The sequence below is a fragment of the Mesocricetus auratus genome, unplaced genomic scaffold (genome assembly GCF_017639785.1).
Source record: "Mesocricetus auratus isolate SY011 unplaced genomic scaffold, BCM_Maur_2.0 Super-Scaffold_100676, whole genome shotgun sequence".
NCBI lineage: Eukaryota > Metazoa > Chordata > Mammalia > Rodentia > Cricetidae > Mesocricetus > Mesocricetus auratus.
Genome location: NW_024429266.1, coordinates 13,740,018 through 13,762,807, shown reverse-complemented (window position 1 = coordinate 13,762,807; position 22,790 = coordinate 13,740,018). Strand labels below are relative to the sequence as shown.

At 48.2% G+C, this 22,790-nt stretch overlaps 2 protein-coding genes across 4 annotated transcripts in view; one reads left to right on the top strand and one right to left on the bottom strand.

Annotated features, from left to right (window-relative positions):
• Cdc42bpa (CDC42 binding protein kinase alpha) overlaps positions 1–16,311 on the top strand; it is a 176,399-nt gene extending 160,088 nt beyond the window's left edge. Inside the window, 6 exon segments of the mRNA XM_040737372.1 lie at positions 2,215–2,400; positions 6,364–6,481; positions 12,327–12,460; positions 12,462–12,485; positions 12,794–12,847; positions 12,849–16,311. Coding sequence (XP_040593306.1) covers positions 2,215–2,400; positions 6,364–6,481; positions 12,327–12,460; positions 12,462–12,485; positions 12,794–12,847; positions 12,849–12,926 — 594 coding nt within the window. The 3' untranslated portion in view covers positions 12,927–16,311.
• Positions 16,312–17,287: 976 nt separating this feature from the next.
• Coq8a (coenzyme Q8A) overlaps positions 17,288–22,790 on the bottom strand; it is a 28,727-nt gene continuing 23,224 nt past the window's right edge. For all 3 annotated transcript variants that reach the window (XM_005078143.4, XM_040737374.1, XM_040737373.1), the window contains 10 exons: positions 22,439–22,561; positions 20,876–20,961; positions 20,609–20,749; positions 20,155–20,236; positions 19,958–20,051; positions 19,648–19,789; positions 19,358–19,465; positions 19,155–19,220; positions 18,890–18,976; positions 17,288–18,136 (listed from right to left, as the gene is read on the bottom strand). In XM_005078143.4, the coding sequence (XP_005078200.1) occupies positions 17,849–18,136; positions 18,890–18,976; positions 19,155–19,220; positions 19,358–19,465; positions 19,648–19,789; positions 19,958–20,051; positions 20,155–20,236; positions 20,609–20,749; positions 20,876–20,961; positions 22,439–22,561 (1,217 nt within the window). In that variant the 3' untranslated portion in view covers positions 17,288–17,848. The remainder of the gene's footprint in view (positions 18,137–18,889; positions 18,977–19,154; positions 19,221–19,357; positions 19,466–19,647; positions 19,790–19,957; positions 20,052–20,154; positions 20,237–20,608; positions 20,750–20,875; positions 20,962–22,438; positions 22,562–22,790) is intronic.

The following is a 22,790-nucleotide window of genomic DNA, read 5'->3' as shown; positions in this document are numbered from 1 at the left end:
CTAGATTAGCAGTTCAAATGTTGTAAGAAAGTTCAAAATATCCCCTCAGCTTTATTTCTTTTTGTTTAAGTTTTTTGGTTTTTGTTGGTTTTTTTTGTTTTGTTTTGTTTTTGCTTTTGTTGTTTTTTTTTTGTTGTTGTTGTTGTTTTTTTAAGTCAGGGTCTTACTCTCTAGCCATGGTTGGCCTGGAACTCTCTATGAAGACCAAGCTGTCTTCAAACTCAAAGAGATCCAACTGCCTCTGCCTCCAGGGTGCTGGGAACAAAGGTGTGCGCCACCACGCCCAGCCTAACTATACTTCTTTCTCCCTTCACTCTCTTACTTACCACTTAAAAGAAATCTTCTCTTTGTTTTGAGACAGAGTATTCCTTTGGTGACCCTGGCTGACCTTGAATTCACAATGTACCCTATGGCTGACCTTGAATTCACACTGTACCCTATGGTAGCCCCAACTTTGAGCCTGTCCTCCCGCCTCAGCCTTCTAGATGCACCAGGTGGCCATCAACTTGTCCACCAGAAAGTTGTGCTTTTGTTACTCTTGTTGAAAAGATATTTATTAGTAAACAAAGCATTTTCAGATGGCATTTGTCATTCATCCCCAACTGGCTCTATCTATGTGACCTTCCACGATGGCTGTTGATTCTAATTCGACAGCTCAGTTTGGGGTCTGTGTTGTCACCTGATTTTGTTAACTCCACAACCACCTCCCTAGCCTCCATCCCAGATTAACACCTAGTCCTCTTTCCTTGTCAATTCAGTCGTTTTTAAATGTATCTTCTATTCCTATTCCTTTGATTTTTCTTACTGTGTAAGATAAACACTGTTATATTTCCAAGAAGATGCACATTTATGAAGCTGTTTCTTCATTTGCACACATGGTAGCATCAGAAATCTCCTGTGTCCAAATTCCTGTTTGTTTCCTGTTATTTCCACATGACTCTCCTCATTTCACATCCAGAGGATCTATGACCTAGCTCTCTAAAGCCGTCCATTCAATTACCCGACACATGCTTCTTGAGGACTGACTTTGTGCTAGGACCATGCTTATCTAGGAGTAGACTCTATTAAACATCACATGTGCATGTCTGTAGGAGTGCTCGCATGTGACAGAGAGCTTGTAGTTTGTAGTCTTATTTCAGTATGTTCTCTCCACTCAAATGGAATTATGAATTATCCCTCTTTCAAAAAAGTTCTTAATGAACTCAGCATACTGAACTCAGTAATCTCTTCAAGAAGTAATTTTTCTTACTGAACTGTGGATGCACTCAGTGGTGAGTGCTTCCTGGGTAGTGTGTACATGTATGTATGTGTATGTATGTATGTATGCATGCATTATCTCAACTTGATGGTCCATACTTTATTCAGTAAGGTATTCTCCTCTGCACATCCTTCAGTTTCCCTGTAGTAAAGGGACGGTATGTTCTGGAAACAGCTGTTCTTCAGGAACTGAACTTGACAGTTCTCCACTGTAGGAAAAGGCTGGCATCACCAATGTGTTCACTCATAAGTAAATATTTATCAGGAGATATGAACCCTTCTCTTCAGACTTTTTTCTGTAACTTCATTATTATATTATTTGCCCTTTAAAAAGCACACTTGAATATTCAAAGGTAGAATTTCCCCTTGTTGAAAACAAACTTGTTCTCTAGGGTGTCTAAAGGGAAATGAGCTGGGCTGCTTACAGGCAAACTGGGATCAGCATAGCTCACAATTCTCACCATGTTTGCTATAGGGAAATAAGATCACTAAAAGCCAGGCACATCATAGGTCTATAAATTCAGAACTGAGACATGACCATAAAGTCTGAGGAAGCAGGTTTGTACCTTCCTCGTTAGAAACAGTTTCTGGTCCCCTTGTCCCTTAGCAGTCTCTTGCTGTTTCTGTGTTTGCTGTTTGGGGTAGACTTTTGCAATGTTTTTGTTGTATCACATGAGAAAAGCCTGAAGCCTGAAAGCTCCTTGGATCTCTGGAAGCCATCCTGGTACTCACTCAGCTGGTAAAATGGGAATGATGTTAGCATGAAGTGATCTTTTGGAAGTCTGCTGTTGAGAGTAACTGATTACAGAGGCTGACTGTCTGAGGCCTGAAAGAATTTCACGGGGAGCGCCGAGGTCTCGAGATGCTGCCCGGGTCCTTGTGTGCCGTTGTCTGGTGTCTCTCACCCTGTCCGTCAGCATGACCTTACACCTTTTTCTCCTTTCTTTGTTTTGATAGCCAGGCTTCCCTTATCCGCCCCCTCATCACCACTCCGGTCTGATCTCCTCTCCGAGCAACTTTGAGCACATCTATCATATGACTGTCAATTCTGCTGAACAGTTTCTCTCTCCTGATTCCATAAATCCTGAGTACCCCCCGTCCCTGCGCTCTGCCCCCGGTACACCACACTCTGTGACTCTGAGGGTATGCACGGCTGAGGCCAGGGCTAACTTCACTAACCACGTGTGCACCTGCTAACCACCGAAGGGCGCCTTGGGGAATGGGAATGACTGCTCCACCTACTCTTCTGCCGTCTCCTGTTTATCCGCCTCTTCCTCCCCTTCTCAGTCCACTTCTCTTCTTCTGAGGGAAATATGGGGGAACAAAGCGCTTCTGTGAAATTCAAAAGCAGCTTTAGAGTATGATCTTTGTTGGATAGTTTTCCCAGTATGGTATTTTCCATTCTGGGTGCCTTGCTGAAGTAGAAACAAACAAAAACAGCCCCAAACTGGATCTTTATTCTTTTAAAACAAACAGAAAAGGGCTCCCTGAATTTCTGAGTTTTCTATCAGCTCTTTACTGTATAACTGCTTCAGTTCAGGGATGAGATAAAAGTCTGTGTAGAACTTAACCTATAGACCTACAAAAGTCTCCAAAGTAATGCTATAAATATTAGTAAATAACAGGAAAAGTTCTAATGTTAAAGTCAGTTTTTACAAGTCTTTGAGTTGTTGATATGGATTTAATTGCAACCAAAACCCAAGATAAGAAACATTTAAAAAACAAGCAAACAACAATAAAAACCAAAGCTGCTATACCCTGAAGAAGCGTGGCACCTGCTGGTCCTTTCGCCCATCCCCCCTTTGTTGCCATTGCCACGCATTGAAATGTCTGTTAAGCAGAGTATATGCTTAATCAAGTAATATATGCATATGAACTTGAAGGGAAGTTGGCTTTGTGGATATTAAAATATTTGGATTATACCATGCAAACTGTAAATAGTAAAATAGTAATATGGGTTTTTTAAATTTCTAATATAGTAATTTTCCAGTAAGAAAATTAGAGGCTTAAAATCTTATTTTTTTGTTTGTATTAATTACTTTGTATTTTAAATGTCACTAACATTAAATTATAATGCCATCTGAATGTCTTACTTGACAGAATTACTGAAATAAAATCAGCCTTAGTTTGCTTGGCAGCAGGAAGCAGATTCCAAGGAATCCATAGTCAGTCAGGACTTCCCTGTGAGAAAAACTGCTCCCCATAGCTAAGTTGAGTTGTGTCCATCAGTGGGAGTATGCCTCACTCTTCAGCATAGTCTTAACTAGAAAATCCCAAAAATTGGGTTCTTGTTATATTCTAATGAATATTTTATTATCATTTAGTATTTTAGTATTTCAGTATTCAGTCTTAGTTGCTGGCATTTTTGGAAGCTTATTCTCAGTCTTTTGTTCTAGGGTAGTCTTACTTTAGAGAAAAGAACAGCAACCTGTCTTAACTTTGAAGTGCAGCTTCACTCTGGCAGTTTCTGTCTCCAGGGTACCCTTGGCAATGGTCATTCATGTTGCTATGCCTCATAAGGTTGTTCTTGTGTGCAAATGCTAAACTACTGTCTTTGGCTGTCTTCTCTTTAATTCTTTTAATTTTCTTATATATAATAAGGCAAAACATTTTATTTAAACAAATAACACACAGAATTACGTGGACTTTGCAGATCTGGTATAGGAACCAAAACAGCAATGTTGAATTAGGACCAGCTAGCTAGCCAACCTTCAGCTTGGGGACATCTTTGGGTGGCATTGTTGCTTGGATTGTTGGTGCGACCTTCCCTCAGGGTTTCAGGTGTATGGGAAAGTCCAGTGCTACAGACACATCCAGAACCATCACCCTTTGGGGGTAGAGGAATTCATAGTCACATGGTAACTGGGAAGTGAGTCCAGTTCTATACCTTGTTAATCAAGAATGGCAGCTCACAACTGTCTGTAACTCCCATTCCAGATGGTCTGTCACCCTCACACAGACATACAAGCTGTAAAATAAATAAAAATCAATCTTGAAAGGAAGGAAGAGAGACAGAGAGAGAGAACCAGCTAAGGAAACAACACTGGAAACAGTTGTGAACTGTATGTTCCCTGAGCAAGCTGAGCAGGCTAGATCAGCACAAGGCAGGGTGTTTCTGGATGAAGGACTACCTTCCCACAGTGTTCTCTGTTTTTCTCTGTTTCAGGAGCAGGTAAGAGGATGTTCAGTGAAATATATAAAACGTAGCCTACTGGCTTACTGTGTGCCTCGGAGAGAGCAATTGCTTGGCATGCACAAAGCCCTAAGTCCATTCATTCCCCAGTTCCATCCATGTTTGGGGCTTGTCTAGACCAGCCTGGGCTAGGAGAGACACAGTAAAGAGGAGGGAAGGGGAAATGCAGGCTTGACTCAGTTACGTCTTTTTTCTTGCTGAACCTCATAAAGCCTTGAGGTGAGATAGTTCCTGTTGACATTGACTAATGGAATCCTGAGCAAGCCTGGGTCATGCCACAGTAGAGTGAATACCAGCATGGGCTGCATATATGGATGCATTTCTCTAGTGGATTCCCTTAACCTGCCAAAAGAAGGGGGTAGTATTTCCTTGACACCATGTGTGAAAGATTCACTGGTTTTGAAACAGTGGGCAAACTGGTGTAACATTTTAAAATACACTAATTCATTTTGTGTTCTATGGCACTGGAAAGAAGTGTGATAGAGTGGGGGAAACTTAAACTTTTTTTTTAAATGGAAGTGCTGGGAATATGACTTGTTGAGTAAAAGCCTGATGTACAAGCCCTATGACCACTGTCCAGATTCTCAGAACCTATAAAAATGGACGTAATAGCACAAGCCCATGTGCTGGCGAGCCTCGCTAACAGAGTGGGAGAGAGAGACTGTTGCAAACTAGGTGGAAAGACGAGGATGGCACCTGAAGGTTTTCTGACCTCTGTACATGAAAACATACTCTGCACACCACAAATGTGTAAAGATTTAAAAGAAAAATATGGACAGGAAACAGCAAAGTGTTAGTAGTGTCTGGTGAGCTAACAGAATTGGCCACTTTATGGTTTCCGTATTTCCCATATACTCCACCATCTGGGAGTATTCCCTTGACAATGAGGAAAAAGCAAACATTTTTAATGAACTAATTAGTGCTGAAAAAACTGCTGGCTGGTTAATGTGATTTTGATTAGTCTTGGTGGCCTTGACCGCCATGGGATTTGCTGAGTGTAGAAACAAGAAAGTGGGAAATGAAATGGCTCAGCAGCCAAAGGAGCCTGCTGCCAAGCCTGATGACCTGAGTTCAGTTCCCAGGGCCCACATGGTGGAAGGGAGGAAGCAACTCCAAGTGCTATCCCCTGATCTGCACATATGCCTTGCCATGCATATACCTACATGCACACACACACGCGCGCGCACGCGCGCGCACACACACACACACCAGAGACAGACAGACAGACAGACAGACAGACAGACAGACAGACAGACAGACTAGACCCTTTGCCTCTTTGGGGCTGTGCCCACACAAAGAGAAAGCATTGTAAGTGGAGAAAGAAGTTAGGAACATGGCCATGTGGTTTGCCCACTCTAAAATTTGGAAAGTGTATTCAAGTATCTGTACTTTCTGGACCCTTTCCATCTAGCCTGAAGCCCAGTGGTACTCACTGAGCTACCATGTGCAGTGCGAGGTTTCATGACCAGAACTAGAAAGATTCTGAACAACTGGAGCACAGTCATGCAAATGACACGTGGTGTCAGGAAGACTTTTTTTTGTTAGGAGTATAATTTTAATTGACTTTTCTAAAGGGGCTTACTCAGGTTTCTTAAGTAAATACTCTCATCTCTAGTCAAAGATGTTTCCATTATCTGCAAATGTCCATGTAATTCTGCACTCCACTTAACCATATAATATTTTCACAACCAAAAAAAAACTGTTTATTGGTAAGTACTCCTTGAAGGGTGAGAGTCATTTCATGTCAGGGCTTCAAAGTCCTGATGGTGGGAAAGATTGGGTCCCTGTTGCTCCCCACCCTGTATAATTCTGTTCAAGGGCACTTTGTGTCTTGAGAATCAGAGTAAAAGGCAGGATGTCTGTTCAAAACCTGTGTCTTTTCGGCTGAAGACTATGCCTCTCTTGTGTTTTAGAACCCTCGTCCTCAGGAAAGCCGGACAGTATTCAGTGGCTCCGTCAGTATTCCCTCCATCACCAAGTCCCGTCCTGAACCAGGCCGCTCCATGAGTGCCAGCAGTGGCCTGTCTGCACGTAAGTGGCCAGATGGGAAGAAGCTTTTGCCAAGAGGTCACAGTGGGGGAGGTAAAGGTGGAGCTGAGGAGGTGAGACCACAAAGAAAATGTGGCCTTGGGACAGTTGAGCTGCTTGCCCAGGAGCATTTCCTGGTAGAGTTGATCGGGCCCCTTGTCTACCTGAATGGAATTATGTGTTGATGCTCAAGCCGCATGCCTAAGTGTGCAGGGATGTGCACACTCTCAGTCCCTTGTGGGCTGTGGTAGTTCTCTAATGGGGGCTACACATATGGACCGTGGCATCAGCTTTGCATGTGCAGCATGTGCCTTCGGATTGCTAACACCTGGGACCCCAGCAAAGCCTTTCCTCACTCCCAAGCCACTGATGGCTGAGACAAGCTAAGGACACTAAATCCACTTCCCTATGCTAAAGTTTTTCAGTCAGAAAATATATTCATTATTCTATATTCTTGGGTTGCCCTGATACTTATTGTTTAATCAGTAAACATTGATTTCTGTACCTGTTTTGTTTCCAGGCATCATTAGGTTCAGTTGTGCTATATCCATTATTGTATACAGCATAGCAAACTACCCCACAACTTAGAAACAAACTAGTGAACAAGCTGGAGGAGGCAGCACAGGTTTGCAGCAGGAGAATAGCAAGGGTCCAGTCTGGGCCGTGTAACGAGACCCTCACAAGACAAGGCTGGGGGAGGGGATGCTGACTTATTACCTCACGTGGTTTCTGACAAGACAAGGCTGGGGGAGGGGATGCTGACGTATTACCTCACGTGGTTTCTGAGAGTCAGAATGGTTTGAACTCTTTTGTACGGCTGCAGTAAACTAAAAGCCACTCTCCTATGGCTGGAGAATCCAGCCCAAGCTCAATCCTGTGGTTGTAGGAGGCTGAACCTCTGCACTAACTTGGTTGATGGGCTCCATTCTCATGAGGGTAGGCCTTGCTCTATAGCACCAAGTCTGTTTGCACTGACTTCCCCAGAACAAGTGAGCTGAGGGAAAGGGACAGAAACAGAAATGATAGGCAGTCACAAATCACCTAAGGACAGAATGTTGTAGAAAATGTGTCTCTAGAAGATCTTGTGTTTGTGTAAGGTAACCGTCTTTAGAGCCTAGAGACAGCTGTGATGTCCCTGAGTTGCCGTTCACCGTGGTACTCACTGCATGAGTGCATCTCTTCATGGGAGGGGCTGCATGTTGTCTAACCACAGGGAAAGGTGCCGCCTTGGGCATGACCTTAGATGTAAGAGCACTTGAAGACTGTAATTTGCTGTGAGCTCCTAAAATCATCCTGAACCAATATGTAATGCCAATCACAGTGCAAAATCCAGCCAGGTGGGAAAATGGCAGTGACTGTGTTAACCTTTGTGTGTGTGGAAACCAGGTGACTGCTGGTGGATTTAAACCATAGCTCAGGTCACCAGGTCAACAGCTACAGGAGACTGGCCAGTACTCATATTGAATGTGCCTAGTGCCCTCACCCAAAACAGGTAGAGTCAGGTTAATTTTCCTCAGAGTTAGAAGCATATTAATCTATGCAACAAAAATTGTACCTGACCGTTCACACTATACGGTTATGATAAATGTAGCTGTCAAAAGCCCCGCATGGCTCCAGTCTGTTCCAGTGAGCTTTTACCATCACATGAATTTGTGTGGTACTTCAAGAAACAAAAACCCACATTTCTTTCAGGTACTTTGGATTTGTTAGTTAGGATTGTGGGTAATGATGGGGTCTGGGATGACAGAGATCTTAAAGTAGCTGGGGTGAGGTTCAGTGTTGTCAGCATAGAAGTATCTCACTTTCCTGCCAGGGCCCTAATGCCTTCATCAAGCAATCCCTTTGTCAGATCCCCAATTGAGACATTTGTAGAAATATGAACAAAGACATCCCAAGAATTCCAATGGCCATCTGCTGCTTTTTATGTCTCCTACTGGCTTCATATGTCATCCAGCCATCCTGGAAGGACAGCCAGCTAGGAAAGGGATGAGAAATGGAAGAGCTACATTGTCACTTTCTAGAAACAGCCTGGGTCCTCCCAGATCCAGATCCACCATAGCTATGGGATGTGTAACTAGTCTTTTTTTAATTAATTTCTTATTTAAATTGAAAGCAATATTATTTTACAGACCAGTTCCAGTTCCCTCTCCCTCCCACCATCTTCCCCATCCACTTTCAGAGAGAGTGAGGCCTCCCATGGGGAATCATCAAAGTCTGTCACATCATTTGTGGCAGGACCGAGGCCCTCCCCACTGTATCTAGGCTGAGAGAGTATCCCTCCATAGGGAATGGGCTCCACAAGGCCTGTTCATGTGGTAGGGATAAATACTGGTTCCACTGCCAACAGCCCCACAGACTGCCCAAGCACCCCCCAACTGATACCTACATTCAGGGAGCCTAGTTTGGTCTTATGCAGGTTCCCCAACTGTCAGTCTAGAGTCCATGAGCTCCCACTTGTTCAGGTCAGCTGTTTCTGTGGGATTCCCCAATGTGGTCCTGACCCCTTTGCTCATCACTCATCGCTCTCTACAACTGGATTCTAGGAGTTCTGCTCAGTGCTTAGCTGTGGATCTCTGCTTCTGCTTCCATCAGCTACAAGATGAAGGTTCTATGATGGCATTCAAGGTAGTCATCAGTCTTATTATATGGGGGAAGGGCATTGCTTAGATTCTTAGTTGAGGCCATCCTTGTGGATTCCTGGGTATTTCCTAGTGCCAGGTTTCTCATTAAGCTCATAGCAGACATCTATAGAATATTCCATCCAAACACAAAAGAATATACCTTCTTCTCAGCACCCCATGAAACCTTCTCTAAAATCTACCACATACTCATCAACAAAGCAAACATCAACAGATACAAAAAAATTGGAATAACCCCCAGTATCTTATTAGATCACCATGATTTAATGTTAGAATTCAACAACCACACGGATTGCAGAAAGCCTACAAACTCATGGGAATTAACAATGTTCCATTGTATCACCCCTGGGTCAAGGAAAAAATAGACATTAAAGACTTCTTAGAATTCAATGAAAATGAATGCACAACATACTCAAACTTATGGGACACTTTGAAAGTAATGCTAAGAGGAAAGTTCATAGCAGTAAGTGCTCTAGAACCAAAAAAAAAAAAAAAAAAAAAACTCCCCCAGGAGGAGTAGACGACAGCAAATAATCAAATGGAGGGCTGAAATCAATAGAGCAGAAACAAAACAATACAAAGAATCAATGCAATGAAGAGTTGGTTCTTTGAGAAAATTAACAAGATAGGCAAACTTTTATTCAAACTAACCAAAAGGCAAAGAGAGAATATCTAAATTTTTAAAAATCAGTCTTAGGCAAAGAGAGAATATCTAAATTTTTAAAAATCAGTCTTAAACATGGTTTCCATTGTGCCTGTGTCATGGCAAGCTCATAGGGGAGCCTCTTTGCCCTTTAAGAGGGATGCCCCTTACTCCAAGAGGTCCAGGGCCTACCACCTCCTGCTCCTACAGTCAACTCTAGAGCATTCTAGCAGGGGCTGTGTCCAGTAGTGTGAACTCAGTCAGCCAGTGCCATGCATTCCACTCATTCCTAGGAGACCCCTGTGACTATCAAACTACAACAGCCCCCCCTCCTCCTTCTTTAGATTGAGTATTGAGTGTGACTAATCTTTTTATAAAGACCTAAAGTTAGTGTGTTGAGAGATGGTTCAGTGGTTAAGAGCACATACTACTCTTTTTTTTTTTTTTTTTTTTGAGACAGGGTTTCTCTGTATTGTTTTGGAGGCTGTCCTGGAACTCGCTCTGTAGACCAGGCTGGCCTTGAACTCACAGAGATCTGCCTGCCTCTGCCTCCCGAGTGCTGGGATTAAAGACCCCACATCAGGTAGCTCACAACAATCTATAACTCCAGCATAGTTGAAAGTTTCTGTCCTGTCCAGTCCCACAACCCAAATAAACACACAGAGGCTTATATTAATTATAAATAGTTTGACTGATGGCTCAGGCTTCTTACTGACTACCTCTCTCTTAATTATTAACCCATAGTTATTAATCTATGCATCTCTACATGGTCTTGGCGACTGAATAATACCCAGGCCTTTTTCTTCCTCAGTAGCTATATGGCATCTCACTCACAACTCACTCTCTACATTCCTCTTCCCAGAATTCTCCTAGTTTGGTAGCCCCGCCTATACTTCCTGCTTGGCTACATCCTACCTGTCCATTGGCTGAAACAGCCTTACTCATCGACCAATAAGAGAAACATATTCACAGCATACAGAGGGACCTCGAGCATCACTCCAGCCAGCTCCAGGGTGTGCAATGCCCTGGCCTCCTTGGACACCTGCACTCATGTGCGCACCCCAAAGACACACACACAAATAAAAATAAGTTTTAAGTGGATTATCTGTGTATAAATGGATTTTGAGTTCTCTGTTGTTCATGAGTGATGGTGGGGTGAGGAGACTGGAGCAGGGATCCAGAAAAGATACGGCAGGGAGAAGGGAGAGCTGCTCACCCCTTCTGCCTTCGCGCCGTTCTTCATGCAGTGGGTTCTCAAGCCGTAGGCAGGCTGCTTTCCTCATGCATAGGTGAGAAAAATGAGATTGAGAAAGGCAAAAACAACCTAGTTTAGGCACGAAGAGAAGAGATGTGGAAGGCTGGGGGTTTGGATTTTCTGTTGAGAGTGAGAAATGGCAAACAGAGACATCAACTGAACACTCAACTAGGCATTAGGGAAATCAAATAAAAACGACTGCCTTCCATTAGGTTGTAGTCCAGGGAGACCAAAGACCTATGTCAGAGTAAAAAGTGTATTTCCAAAGGAATTTCCCTGCAAGTGAGAACTTTGATAACAGGAGGGGAGGGGTATTACTGTGCCATGCTGTGAGGGGACAGCACTAGGAAGTGGGAGCCACCAGTGGCCTCAGGATCCTAAGTCAGGAATTTGGGTCTGGTGGATCTGGTAAGGACTTCTAGAACACCAGTTTAGAAGCAGCACTGGTAGTCTTTGACAGGGATCCAGTGTGGTGATGCTGTGAGAGGCTTAACCCCAGGGAGGGGAGGGACCGCTGAGGACAGTCTGCCAATGCAGTGTCTTTCCTAACACTAACATGTTTGGTGGTCACAGCTAGACATGGCAGTCATTGGGTGACATTTTTATCTATCAGATTCTTAATGCAAAAGGCATTTATAAAATCAGTAAAATGTTGAAGCAGCCCATCTGTAACTTAAAGTGTCCTTGACCATTACAGACGCTTAGTAAAATAAAAAGTTTTCTTAGGCAGAAACTGAAAACTGGTGGGGACCATGGAGAGCTTCTGCATGGCACTGACAATACTCCAGAGGGTCTTTCTTGTCCTCACTCTTCTCGCTGTCAGTGCTGCTGGTCACCTTGCTGTGTTCCAGCCCCAATGTCCAAGCATTTGGGTGTGCTCTCGGAGAAACTCCTTGGCTGTGAAGTAGGAGTGCTACCTTGTGTTTCCTTTATTTTCTGAGTTTCTGAAAGACCATGTTTGCCTAGGGGCGAGTGTCTGGTGCTGGGAATGCAACCCATCTCTTAGAAACCTACTATGAGTTCCAGCAAGGCACATGCCGTTTGTTACAAGAAAGCCCAATATGTCTGTCGTGTGGCATGCCGAAGGAGCCGGGGTGGAGACACCCAAGGCGGTGTAGCTGGAAGGATTGATTCTGTGGGCTCCACATGGCCAAACATCAGCAGTCCTGCAGCCAGAGGGCAGCAGAAACAACCTTCAGCACTGGGCTTCCTGCCCCTCCTGGGGAGTGCCTTGTCCTCTTGGCAGCCTGTATACTTTATACCAGCGTGACCTCTTCCAAATACATAGCTTTCCCCAACTGTGTTCTATAGGGTCATCGGCCCAGAATGGCAGTGCGCTGAAGAGGGAATTCTCTGGAGGAAGCTACAGCACGAAGCGGCAGCCCATGCCCTCTCCCTCGGAGGGCTCCTTGTCATCGGGAGGCATGGACCAAGGAAGTGACGCCCCCTGCGAGGGACTATGATGGAGAGGTAAATGGGCCATGGACGGCAGCTGCGTGCTTAAGGCCAGTGCATTGTCCAGGCTGATCCTGTCACCTTGCATGTGCCTCTGAAGGGTCAGCAAGGACTGTCACGTGGGTGCAAACTGCGGCTTCCCAGAAGCCCTAAGCCTCTAGTCACTTGTCATGTGTGTGTGTGTCCTCCAATCATCTTACAGAGGGTCTGTCTGCTGACAAGAGGGAAGCCCATGGGTGGGGGTGGGGGTGCTGGACGGGGCCTGGGGCAGCGAATTTCCTTCCTGTTGTCCCTCAACTTCTCACTAGTGCCTTGTTTTACAGGACTCTGATTCTCCAAGGCATTCCACAGCTTCCAACAGCTCCAACCTGAGCAGCCCCCCCAAGCCCCGTTTCACCCCGAAAGACCAAGAGCCTCTCCCTGGAGAGCACAGACCGCGGGAGCTGGGATCCGTGAACCCAGGACCGCGGTGGCCACAGGCAGGGACTCTGCATCCCGACAACGTGCCTGGCAGCAGCGTCGCCTTCCGCACTGCTGCAATAAGGATTCCTCAGCAGCCAGGCCCGCTTCACCACCACTACCCTCCCCCCCCCCCCCGTAGCTTCCGTAGACAGACTGCGCAGACGCAGCGCTAAGAGTAGACAGGTTGTGTTCTCACCATAGTCCTCACGTAGCGCCCAGCAGCCCCATGAGCGTCAGCCCGACTGTTGCCAGGAAATAAATCCTCACGACTCAAAACAATGCATATTTTACTACAATACAGAGTTTAAATACATAAATGTAGAAGTTAAATACTGAATGTATATAGTCAAAGAAGCATCTTGTGTTCAATGAAAGATGGATGCGTATATAAGAAAGATCATTTAATTTAAAGAAATGTGTTGTTTCTTGTCTGTTTCCCAGCTAAGTCATATACAGGGTAGAAAGGCCTCAAGTGACATTTGTAGAGAGAGAGCAAAAGTCCGGTCCCCATGGTGTCTGTCCTCTAGCCTGGGTAGGCTAAGGAATGTTTGGAGATCAGTGCCATTGGTGGGGTGTGACCTGGACACCACAGGTAGCATTGAAGCCACTCCACAGCCACACCCACCTCCCAAGGCATCTTTCTCTAATGATAGATTTGAACCCCCCCCTATATTTTGATATCTCGCACAGATGAATGTGAAAGACAATTCTGTCATCCTCCATCCTTCCCATCATAAAGGGCACAGGGAGAGTCACGGCTTCTGAAGATCATCGAATGGTTTGTGTAGGTGGTTTTTGTCCTGGACAAACCCTGTCCCTCCCTTGTTTTCAGTGAGTCTGTCTGGACTGGGCATAGCTTCCCAGTGATGAGCCCGTGAGTGTGTCTGGACTGGGCATAGCTTCCCAGTGATGAGCCCGTTTGGTTAAGGATGGTTGTGAATGTCCTCATACACTCCTGGGGAAAGGGCTTCTTTCTCCCTCCTAAATCACGTGACCCCTCAGAAGCTCAGGCTTGAACAGCCTTGACCAAATATGCCTTCCCGGTGAGGGGCCTGTGGGCCTGGGGGGTGCTGGCCGCCAGAGACCGCCAGCCAGCTTCCACTCTGCGTATCTGCTGCTGTACTTGTCCAAGGAAGCAGGTGGAGACCAGGACGCCCGTCTCTCGCCATGCATTCCACCAGCTAAGAACCTGGCAAATGGAAATGCAATACGCATGCCAGCACAGAGGCCTGCCACTCTTCCTTCCCCTTCTCCCCACTTGAATCCACACCTAAAATAGATTTCCAGAGTTGCTAACCTGCCTGGCATGCTGCCAGACCCTGTGGCCAGACTCCCGAGGAGGTCAGAGTTCGGGGAGGGGCATGGTGACGGGGTCTTTTTTAAACAGCTTTGACAAACAATCTAGATTCCCTACTGGCTCACTTCGGGTGGGTATTGTGTCATTCTGATCTCAATCGTTTTGCTTTTGGAAAAATATTTGTGTACCTTCAAAACGAAGGTTCAGATCTTGAGTTTGGTCAGAGCCTTTTCATCTGCTTGAACTTCACTCCTTGCCTGACAGCACTGGCTCCTCTCCTCTCTGTCCCCTCCTGTCTTCCCTGTCCTCTTCCCTTCCCTCTCTCTCCTTCCTAGGCAGAAAGCTGACTCTACCCTGAGTCTTTGGTCTGTAGCTTTGACAACCAGCTGTTACTTTTTGTTGCTTACAGTGCTTGTTTGTAAAGGGGCCCTTTAAGAGTCACAGACGAAACTTCCCTACAGGTCAGCCCCGTTGCAGTGAGCCCCTCCCGAGCTCTGCTGTGGATTGGTGAATTCTCCACTGTAGTCATAGATCCAGGCAGGTAGCAGCAGCCCTGGTCCCGAGTGTGGGGTGGGTTCTCCTCATAACCACTGTCTCACTGGACCTACCCCAGCCTTACATGAAGAGCGCTCCTGTCAGAGGCTGGGGGGGGGGGGAAGACAGAAGCCAAGATCCCTCAGAGCAGTGGCCACCGAAGACCAGAGGAAAGGCCTGTGGCCCTGTGAGCGCACTCTCCCTGCCCATGCAAGGTAATTTGAACAAGTGCAGCAGCAGGTATTGATCTCTTTAAGTGAAAAAAATGGCATTCAGAACCATTTCTAGCATAGTGTCTGGGTTAGTACTTGGTGCTATGTCCAGCTGGTTTGCTATTGGCCCTTGGATTCTGGCTCATCTCTTATGTGGGTTTTGGGTGGGTATGCAAATATATATATTTTTTTTGGTTTTGTTTTATTGCCAAAAAACAAAAGCCTTCCTGTCAATGATTGCTAAAGCAGGATTCACTTAAAATATGTATTTTGGGTGCACACTCCCTGTGCTTGGCCACTCACATTCTTTCCCAGCGAGCAGAGCTTTAACACTAAGGTGGGGATAGCTACAAATGGCCAGTTTGACCTTCCAGCAAATTGCTATAGCCAAACTTAAAGGGAGTGCCTGAAATTCCTGCCATTCCCGCCAGCCCTTCCTCCAGCCTCTTCTCATTCATGTTAGACTCCTGTCACTTTGTTTCTTCGTGGCAGCATCTATTTCTAAGAAAAGTGGCTGGCTTGTGTGGAACCTCAGGTATCATTAAGGAAAAGCCAGAGCAAAGGGGCAGACGTCCACTCCCAGATGCAACAACCCACCATGCAGCCGTGGCAGTGACTACAAATTCAAGTCTCCCAGCTCAGAAGACCTAGCTGACACCCCGTCTCCCAGACGTGAGTGTGACAGCCCTGCTGCAGAGCATACTTTGCCCGAGACCACCTTTCCAGGCACACATGGCCCTGCCTTACCCCTTTCCAACCTGGTGTGGCTGCATAGCATCTCATGTCACCCTTAAGTGGCTCGTTCCTTGTTGAAGCCGTCATTCTTTGCAAGTTCCCTGTGGAGCCCTGCTGGCTGCGGTGCCGTCTCTCCTGCCAGCTCCAGCACCACATTCTCCTGTCCCAGGGGCAGTGTCACACAGGGCCCTGCTACAGTCAGCCTTGATGCCATTGACAACAAAGTGACCTGCATTTTATTTGATAGTGTATCATTTATTTTATATTTTTAGGATTTTTTTCTCATTGTAATATTACTGTACAGTTTTGCATGGCCTGGGTGTAATCATTTTTGTTTAGACTATGATGCTGATCGGTATGTGTGGAAGGAAGGTACTGCTTTGGCCTCTTAACCACTCATTTGGTTTGGTTTCATCCCTTGATGTCTTAGGGAACTTCCTGAGAGAGTGTCTGCTACCAGACTATGGCGTGGGTTCTTTTGCACAGAATTACTTAAGGTGGGATAGTCAAAATGTAACAAAGAATTTCTCACCAATATTTTATGTTGGTGTCACCTAATTAACCAGACTTTGATGTACCGCAATAAAATAAGGAACTGTTAGGATTGAGTATTTTGTCTTTTTCTTTTCCTATGTGAAGAGTGTGAGGAGTTCCTGGCTCGCTGGTCCTTCCTCTGGACCTCTTCTTTATATACCTAGAGGACACAGGTCAGCTCACCCCTGGGGTGAGACTTTTTAAGTTGCCCTCAGAGCTCAGGTAAGAATAACATTCAAATCCCTGGAAGTGTTCAGCTCCCTTCCTCTAATTAAAACGTCTTAGTCATTGCTTTAGGCTGTTTGGCACAAGATCCATGGTTGTCTAGTGTGAAGCTGGGAGCAACTTGATTCTGCCTGTGTAAGCAGCCACTTGGAAGCGTTGGATCCATTTTGGTGAATTAGAATGCTGAAGGTAGCACAAAGGTAAGGCTGGGGGATCTTACCAGAAATGCCAAAACTGCAACTGAAGTCACTCAGGCCCCTGTAGCCACTGGGACTCTTGGAGCCCCACAAGTCACCCTGGGCCTCAAAGGCAGCATCTGTGGAGACTAGGGCTTGGCAAACGTTCCACAAAGATGGTCTGTGACACATGGACAAGAGCACCACATGCAAGTAAAACTTCTTAAAAGGCACAGCGAGCCTTTGGTGCAGGGGTGGTAGTTAGCCAGGCCCCTAGTCAGGACAGACTTAGTACAGCCTGCTGTTCTGTAGCCACTGAACCCACAAGCTTGTGTTCTCATACTTGTGATCCTAATTACTTGGCAGGCTGAGCAGGAGGGTTACAAGTTCAAGGCTTGCCTGAAAAACTTATTGAGAGCCTAAGTAAAAGGGCTGAAGGTACTACTCAGTGTATATACTTGCTTCACACCTCAAGGCATTAGGCTCAATCCCCAGTGCCAACGAAGCCTTGAGGTCAGAGACACAAACACAATAAAATTCTTAGTGTCTGTCTGAGTTGCCACGTTCTGTCCCCACCAAGAGCAACAGATTTTCTAGATCAGAAACCTTTACAGGTAAAGACCGCCACCTCATTCCCAGGGCTCACAGAACACACTTCTTTATTGAATGCAAGGGTGTGAACATATGATTATAAGACATACAAACAAACAGAGCCTGTGTTGACCCCTGGTGCGGGGTAGTAACTACCTCTCCTGGAACATGCTGGAGCCCGCTGCTCCTCCAATGACAGCCCTGCCTTGCTCTTGAAAAGGGTTAGTTGTCCATGCTGAGATCCAGCTAGGGTGGCTGCCCTACTGTCCTGAGCTAGCTCCAGGCCACAGGGTGGGGTGGCAATGGGCAGGGACACACGCTCACCCAGAAACACACAAAGCTTCATTCTACATGGCCAACTAGACCCCAAAGGTTGCTAGGCCGGCTTTAGTCTTATGTTGCTCTGTGTTCCTGGTGGACATCCACAGCAGGAAGACATCCACAGCAGGGAGGAGATGGCACAAGAAGCCTGCCGTTTGTCTGGACGGTACAGAAGCAAGCGGGGTCTCTGCACTGCTCACTTCCTACCCATGGAGGCTGGGGCTCCTGCTCAACATCCTCCCTCTGCTTGGCTGAGGGCACGGCCCCTAGTTAGCCTGGCCCACGCCTAGTCTACTGCAGCCCAGACTTCATCCTGCAGTAGTTGCTGTAGGCTTCCTCAAACATGGTCTTGCAGGAGAAGCGGGCCTTCAGCTTGGAGCAGATGAGGAACGAGCCGCCCATCTTGCGGTGTAGCGAGTAGGTCTCCTCGGGTGGAGGGATGAGGCGGTGCTTCAGCATAACGGGGATCAGGTTGTGGATCTTCTCAGTGGTGCTCTGGGTGCCAAAGTCAAAGGGCTCTTCTGAAGCAAAGGCTTCCCCCAGGATGAGGATGGCATCCAGGTGGGCATCCTCCATGGCCTACATCAAGACGAAGGGCAGAGGTGAGTGGTCAGCAGCCCCCAGCTCCAGGCCTACCATAGTTTCTAATCTTAGACCAACTCCTTCAGTCTGGAGGATGTCAGAGAAGCAGTGACAGGATGGTTTTGGCTTTAACCAATAAATGGTATTAGGTACAACTCCAACCCTCAACAGCCAGGCAGACACAAGACCACAGAGCAGAGGTCTTCACTCCCACACCGTTCATTCCTGTCTTTCTACACAATAGGCGGGGCCTGGCTCCTATGAGGAGAGCTGTGGGAGCCGGCCTAGTTCTTAGCACACAGCAAGTCACCAGCCAGGCACAGGACACATGACAACTGTCACCAGCAGGGCACTGGAGAGGCAAGGGGCACCCAGGTGGGGATAAATCAAGCCAGCTGCCCACAGGAAGCAGGAGATCAGCTTGGTATGCACAGCCATGCTAGCAGCAGGTGTGAACCCAGGTCAGCCAGCGTCTGCTCCCAGGTAGGTAGTGGGTGGAGGCTCTAAAGGCCTGGGATTCCCTGCCCGCCCAAGCAAGCCACCCCCTGCCTCCTTGCCACCAGGGTGGGCAGGTGGCACAGAGTGGTCATACCCTAAGCCAAACTGTTGTGACCTACCCTCCACCCTTCCCACAGAGTGCTGAGTTTCAAACACTGGGCATAAGGAGGCCTCCTAGAGCAGCTGGGGCTTAGGCACCAAGGGAAGACAGCCATGCCTACAGAGAGAGCTGAGCCTGGGTGGTTCACTCACCTTGACCTCGTAGCCAGTGAGGAATTTCATCTCTATGGATTTCTTCAGCACTGCCTCCCTGTCCTGGTCAGCAGCAGCCCGGATGACCTGGATAGGACAGAGAGGCTCCTGCCCTATACCAACCCTCTTGTGTGCCGGCCGACCCTTGGCCTGGGACCCACAGCCAGCTAGGTGAACCTGACAGGCTGTGGTCAGCTCCAGGAGGCTCTCCCACGCTTTCAATCCCCAGAATTGGCTCTTGGCCTCAGAAACACACTGGCCTTACCTGGATGTAGAGATCGGTGAAGGATCTGTCATATTCCCGGGTTGCCCCAAAGTCCAGGAGAGCCACCTACAGATGGAGATGCAACACTGAGGGTCTGCCCTACGCCTCTTGTGAGCCTCTATAGAGCAGCCAGGAGGACCACTGCAGAGTCTCAGCCCCAGGCTTCTGCTGAGACCTTCATGTGGGGCTCGGCTGGGGCTTACCTTGTGCTGCTGAGGGTCATAAAAGAAATTGGACCAGTTGGGGTCAGTCTGCATCACATGGAACTCAAACAGCTCCCTCAGGCACAGCACCAAAATGTTATAGCAGATCTGGGGACAGGGTAGGAACCTGCGTCAGGCAGCACAGACTGCCTAGTGACCTCCAAAGTCTTTGCCCGACCCAAAAGAAGGATGCAGTCAGTCATCACCCCTTGTCCAACCTCCCCAGGGAGGGCTTAGGGTCTCTGTTCACACCATTAGGTGCCCAGCACAACAGCTCAGTTTGAGGGTACCTCATTCCGGACTTCCTGGCTCAACCCTTCTGCCTGGTCCAAGGGGAAGCCTGTTATTAGCTCAGTGGTCAGCACGTGGGGACTGCACAGCTCATCTACAATCTCAGGCACATAGAAGAAGGGGTGATCCTTCAGCAGCTCCCTGTGTAGAGAAGGAACTCACATTCAGTCTGAGCCCTCCACAACGCCCCAAATGGACAGCCCTTTAGGGGAAACCTACTCTGCACCCAGAGCCATCCATCCTTAGAAACAGAGAAGCCTGCCCACTCCAGTGCCCCTCACCCTCCTGAGGGCCCCATAAGAGCCATACCTGAACTTCTTGGCATAGGCAGCTTCACGTTGGTAGTCACACTCAAGGACAAGCTCCCGCCTCAGCACCTCAATCAGGTGCTCAGGGAACAGGCCTGTGCCAGAAAGGGGCATCAGGAGGGATGGGGGCTCTGCAGGGCTTTCCCCTGCATTCCCAGAACCCGACCCGCCCACCTCGTGCCTGCAGCCCAGCCTGACCTTCTGGAAGCATGTTACTCATGTTTAGCACAGCCATGAGGTTGTTGACGTCACTGTTAATGCTCTGGGCCACACCAGGGTACTGAGAGGAGGGAATGGGAGTGACTGGGGAGGCAGCAAGACAGGTTGTCCTGTCTGTTAGCTTCCCAGCAACTTGTGGCCTGACCCTTGGATGCCAAGACTAAAACAAGGGTGCCACGACCTGACCTCTCACCACCCTGCTCCCATTTCTCCTTACTCTAACCCCAGAAAAAGCCCTGGGTTCCAGCCCAGGCCCCAAAGGCCATCCTGCACCAAGACTGCTGGGAAACAGCTCCATCCCCCACCCCCTCACTGAACAAACACTTGCCCAGCCCCAGGTGCTTAGGACGGAGATCAGTGTCTTAGGAGACACGGGAAGGCCCCACCCTCTGAAACTCTGTGAGGACAGGACACAGCACACAGGGCCATCTACCTGGATCTTCATGGCCACCTCACGGCCGCCCTTCAGGCGGGCCAGGTGCACCTGCCCTATGGAGGCAGCTGCAAAGGGCCGCTCCTCAAAGTACTCCAGCTTGTCTCTCCAGTGGGGACCCAGGTCATTGTTGAGGGTTTTCTGGAAAGAGGTCAGGGAAGACAGCCTGATTATCTGGGGTACCCTGATATGCACCCAGCTTGCCTCCACAGACTGGTCCTTAGATCCCCAGGGTCAAGCTATTTCCCCATCTCCTGCAAACCTCACCGTCATCTGTTTCAGCGGCATGAAGTCAGCACTTTGCCGAACCCGCTCGAAGATCTTGGCCAGGTGAGGGTTGATGAAGGCATCATCTGGGAGACAAGAGAGGTCAGAGCGGGGCTTCCACTAGGGAGGGATGTACACAGGCCAATAGGACTGTCTAGGTACCACTGACAGTGTGGTCTCCTGGGTAGGGCAGGGCCACCAGACATGGCCCTCCCTCACCCTAGGCCCTGAAGCTCAGACACAATGACAGACTCAGCCTCAGCCTCCTCCTGGCACACAGACTCCAGACTGGGACTCTAGTGGGGGCTGGGGTCCTCTGTGCTGAGACAGGCACACTGCTAAAGTGTCAACCAAGGCAAGACACAGCCTTTGTGTATGGCTCACTGAAGCCCCCTCCCCCCAGAAGAGCAGCCAGGAGGCCTGAACTCATACCTATGACCTGAGAGGGAGGCAATGGTTCTATAACTAAGAAAATTAAAATTGTCCATCATAATCTGACTGACACTTTTGTGGTACTGCGTGGTCACCATGCACACATCTGTGGATGGTTTAAAAGAGAATGGCCCCACAGGCTCAAACACTGGAAAACTTGGTCCCCACAGGTGGAACTGTCTGGGAGCATTGCGAGCTGTGTCACTGGGGTGGGCTTTAAGGCTCCCAAGTGGTGCTCTTCCTCCTCTCCCTCCCTCTGTTTATGCTCATGGGTCAAGATCAAGCTCTCAGCTACTGCAACAGTGCCATGTCTGCCTGCCATGTCCTCACCACGGTGGTCACAGACTCTAACCTCTGAAACTGCTCCCAATAATCTTCCTCCTCTAAGTGGCCTTAGTCATGGTGTCTTACCACAGCTACAGACAAGTAACGGAGGCCGTCTCCTCTCCTCCCATGTGCTTGTTTTTCAAAAGACCTGGGAGGGCTAACCCTGCGGAACACCACACAGGCCCTCACGTGTTCTCCAGTCTGCATCCTGCTTGCTTTTGGCCCTGTCACTCAGCTCCTGACCCTACCAGCCACTGGGTGTTTCTTCTTCTACATTTCCAGACACCAAACCACACAAGGCATGGTGTGAGCATCACTGGGCTTCAGGTTTGTCCTGTCCACACACCTTCCAGAAAGTCTATGCCCAGTTGCATGACCCCAAGGCAGCCCCTACACCCAACACCACCCTCAGAGCTGAACTGGTCCAGGCAGTGGGCCAGCCGTGCTCATACCTGCCCATTCCGTCACTAGGGAGCCCAAGCCTTTCCCCAGTGCCGCTCCGCCCTGTCACTTTGCCAGCCCGTCTTCTCTCTCTGAGGTCACATATGGGTCCCCACGCTGAGCTGTAAGCTCCTCCACTAGCTCCCAGTGACCAACACAGCAGGTGGCAGGGCCAGCTGTTGTGCTGAACTTGAAGACAACCTCTTGAATTTCTCAAGACACCCATCCAGAGGCAAGAAATGTGTGAGCACCCCACGTCCCAGGACTGCACGGCAGGCTCCCTCCCACACCTGCCCAAGGTACCTCCCAGCGTCACTCACAACGCTATCGACAGGCCAGCGCGGGGCTGAGCCCGCCACTCACCCTGGATGCTCAGCATCTGGCCCAGCTTCAGTGCTGCCCCGCGCACCTTGCACAGTGTACTCACGATACGCTCTGCGTTCGCCTCCGACAGGAAGGGGCTAGAATCCAGCACGGCCTTCTTCCCTGAGGGCAGGAAGGGCCAGCACACACTCAGGGTTTAGGTAGGGTGTCAGGGAGAAAGCATGATGCCTGAGCATAGACACTCAGACAACATACACAACTGTAGGTGTCCACAGAAATGGCAAGTCCCTGTGCACGCCCTCCACAGCCCTCCAACCAGGGAGGCCTCCCCTGCTACTGGGGCAAGTCTGGCAGGAGGATCTGGCTGAAGGGCTTCTGGGGCACCAAGGGA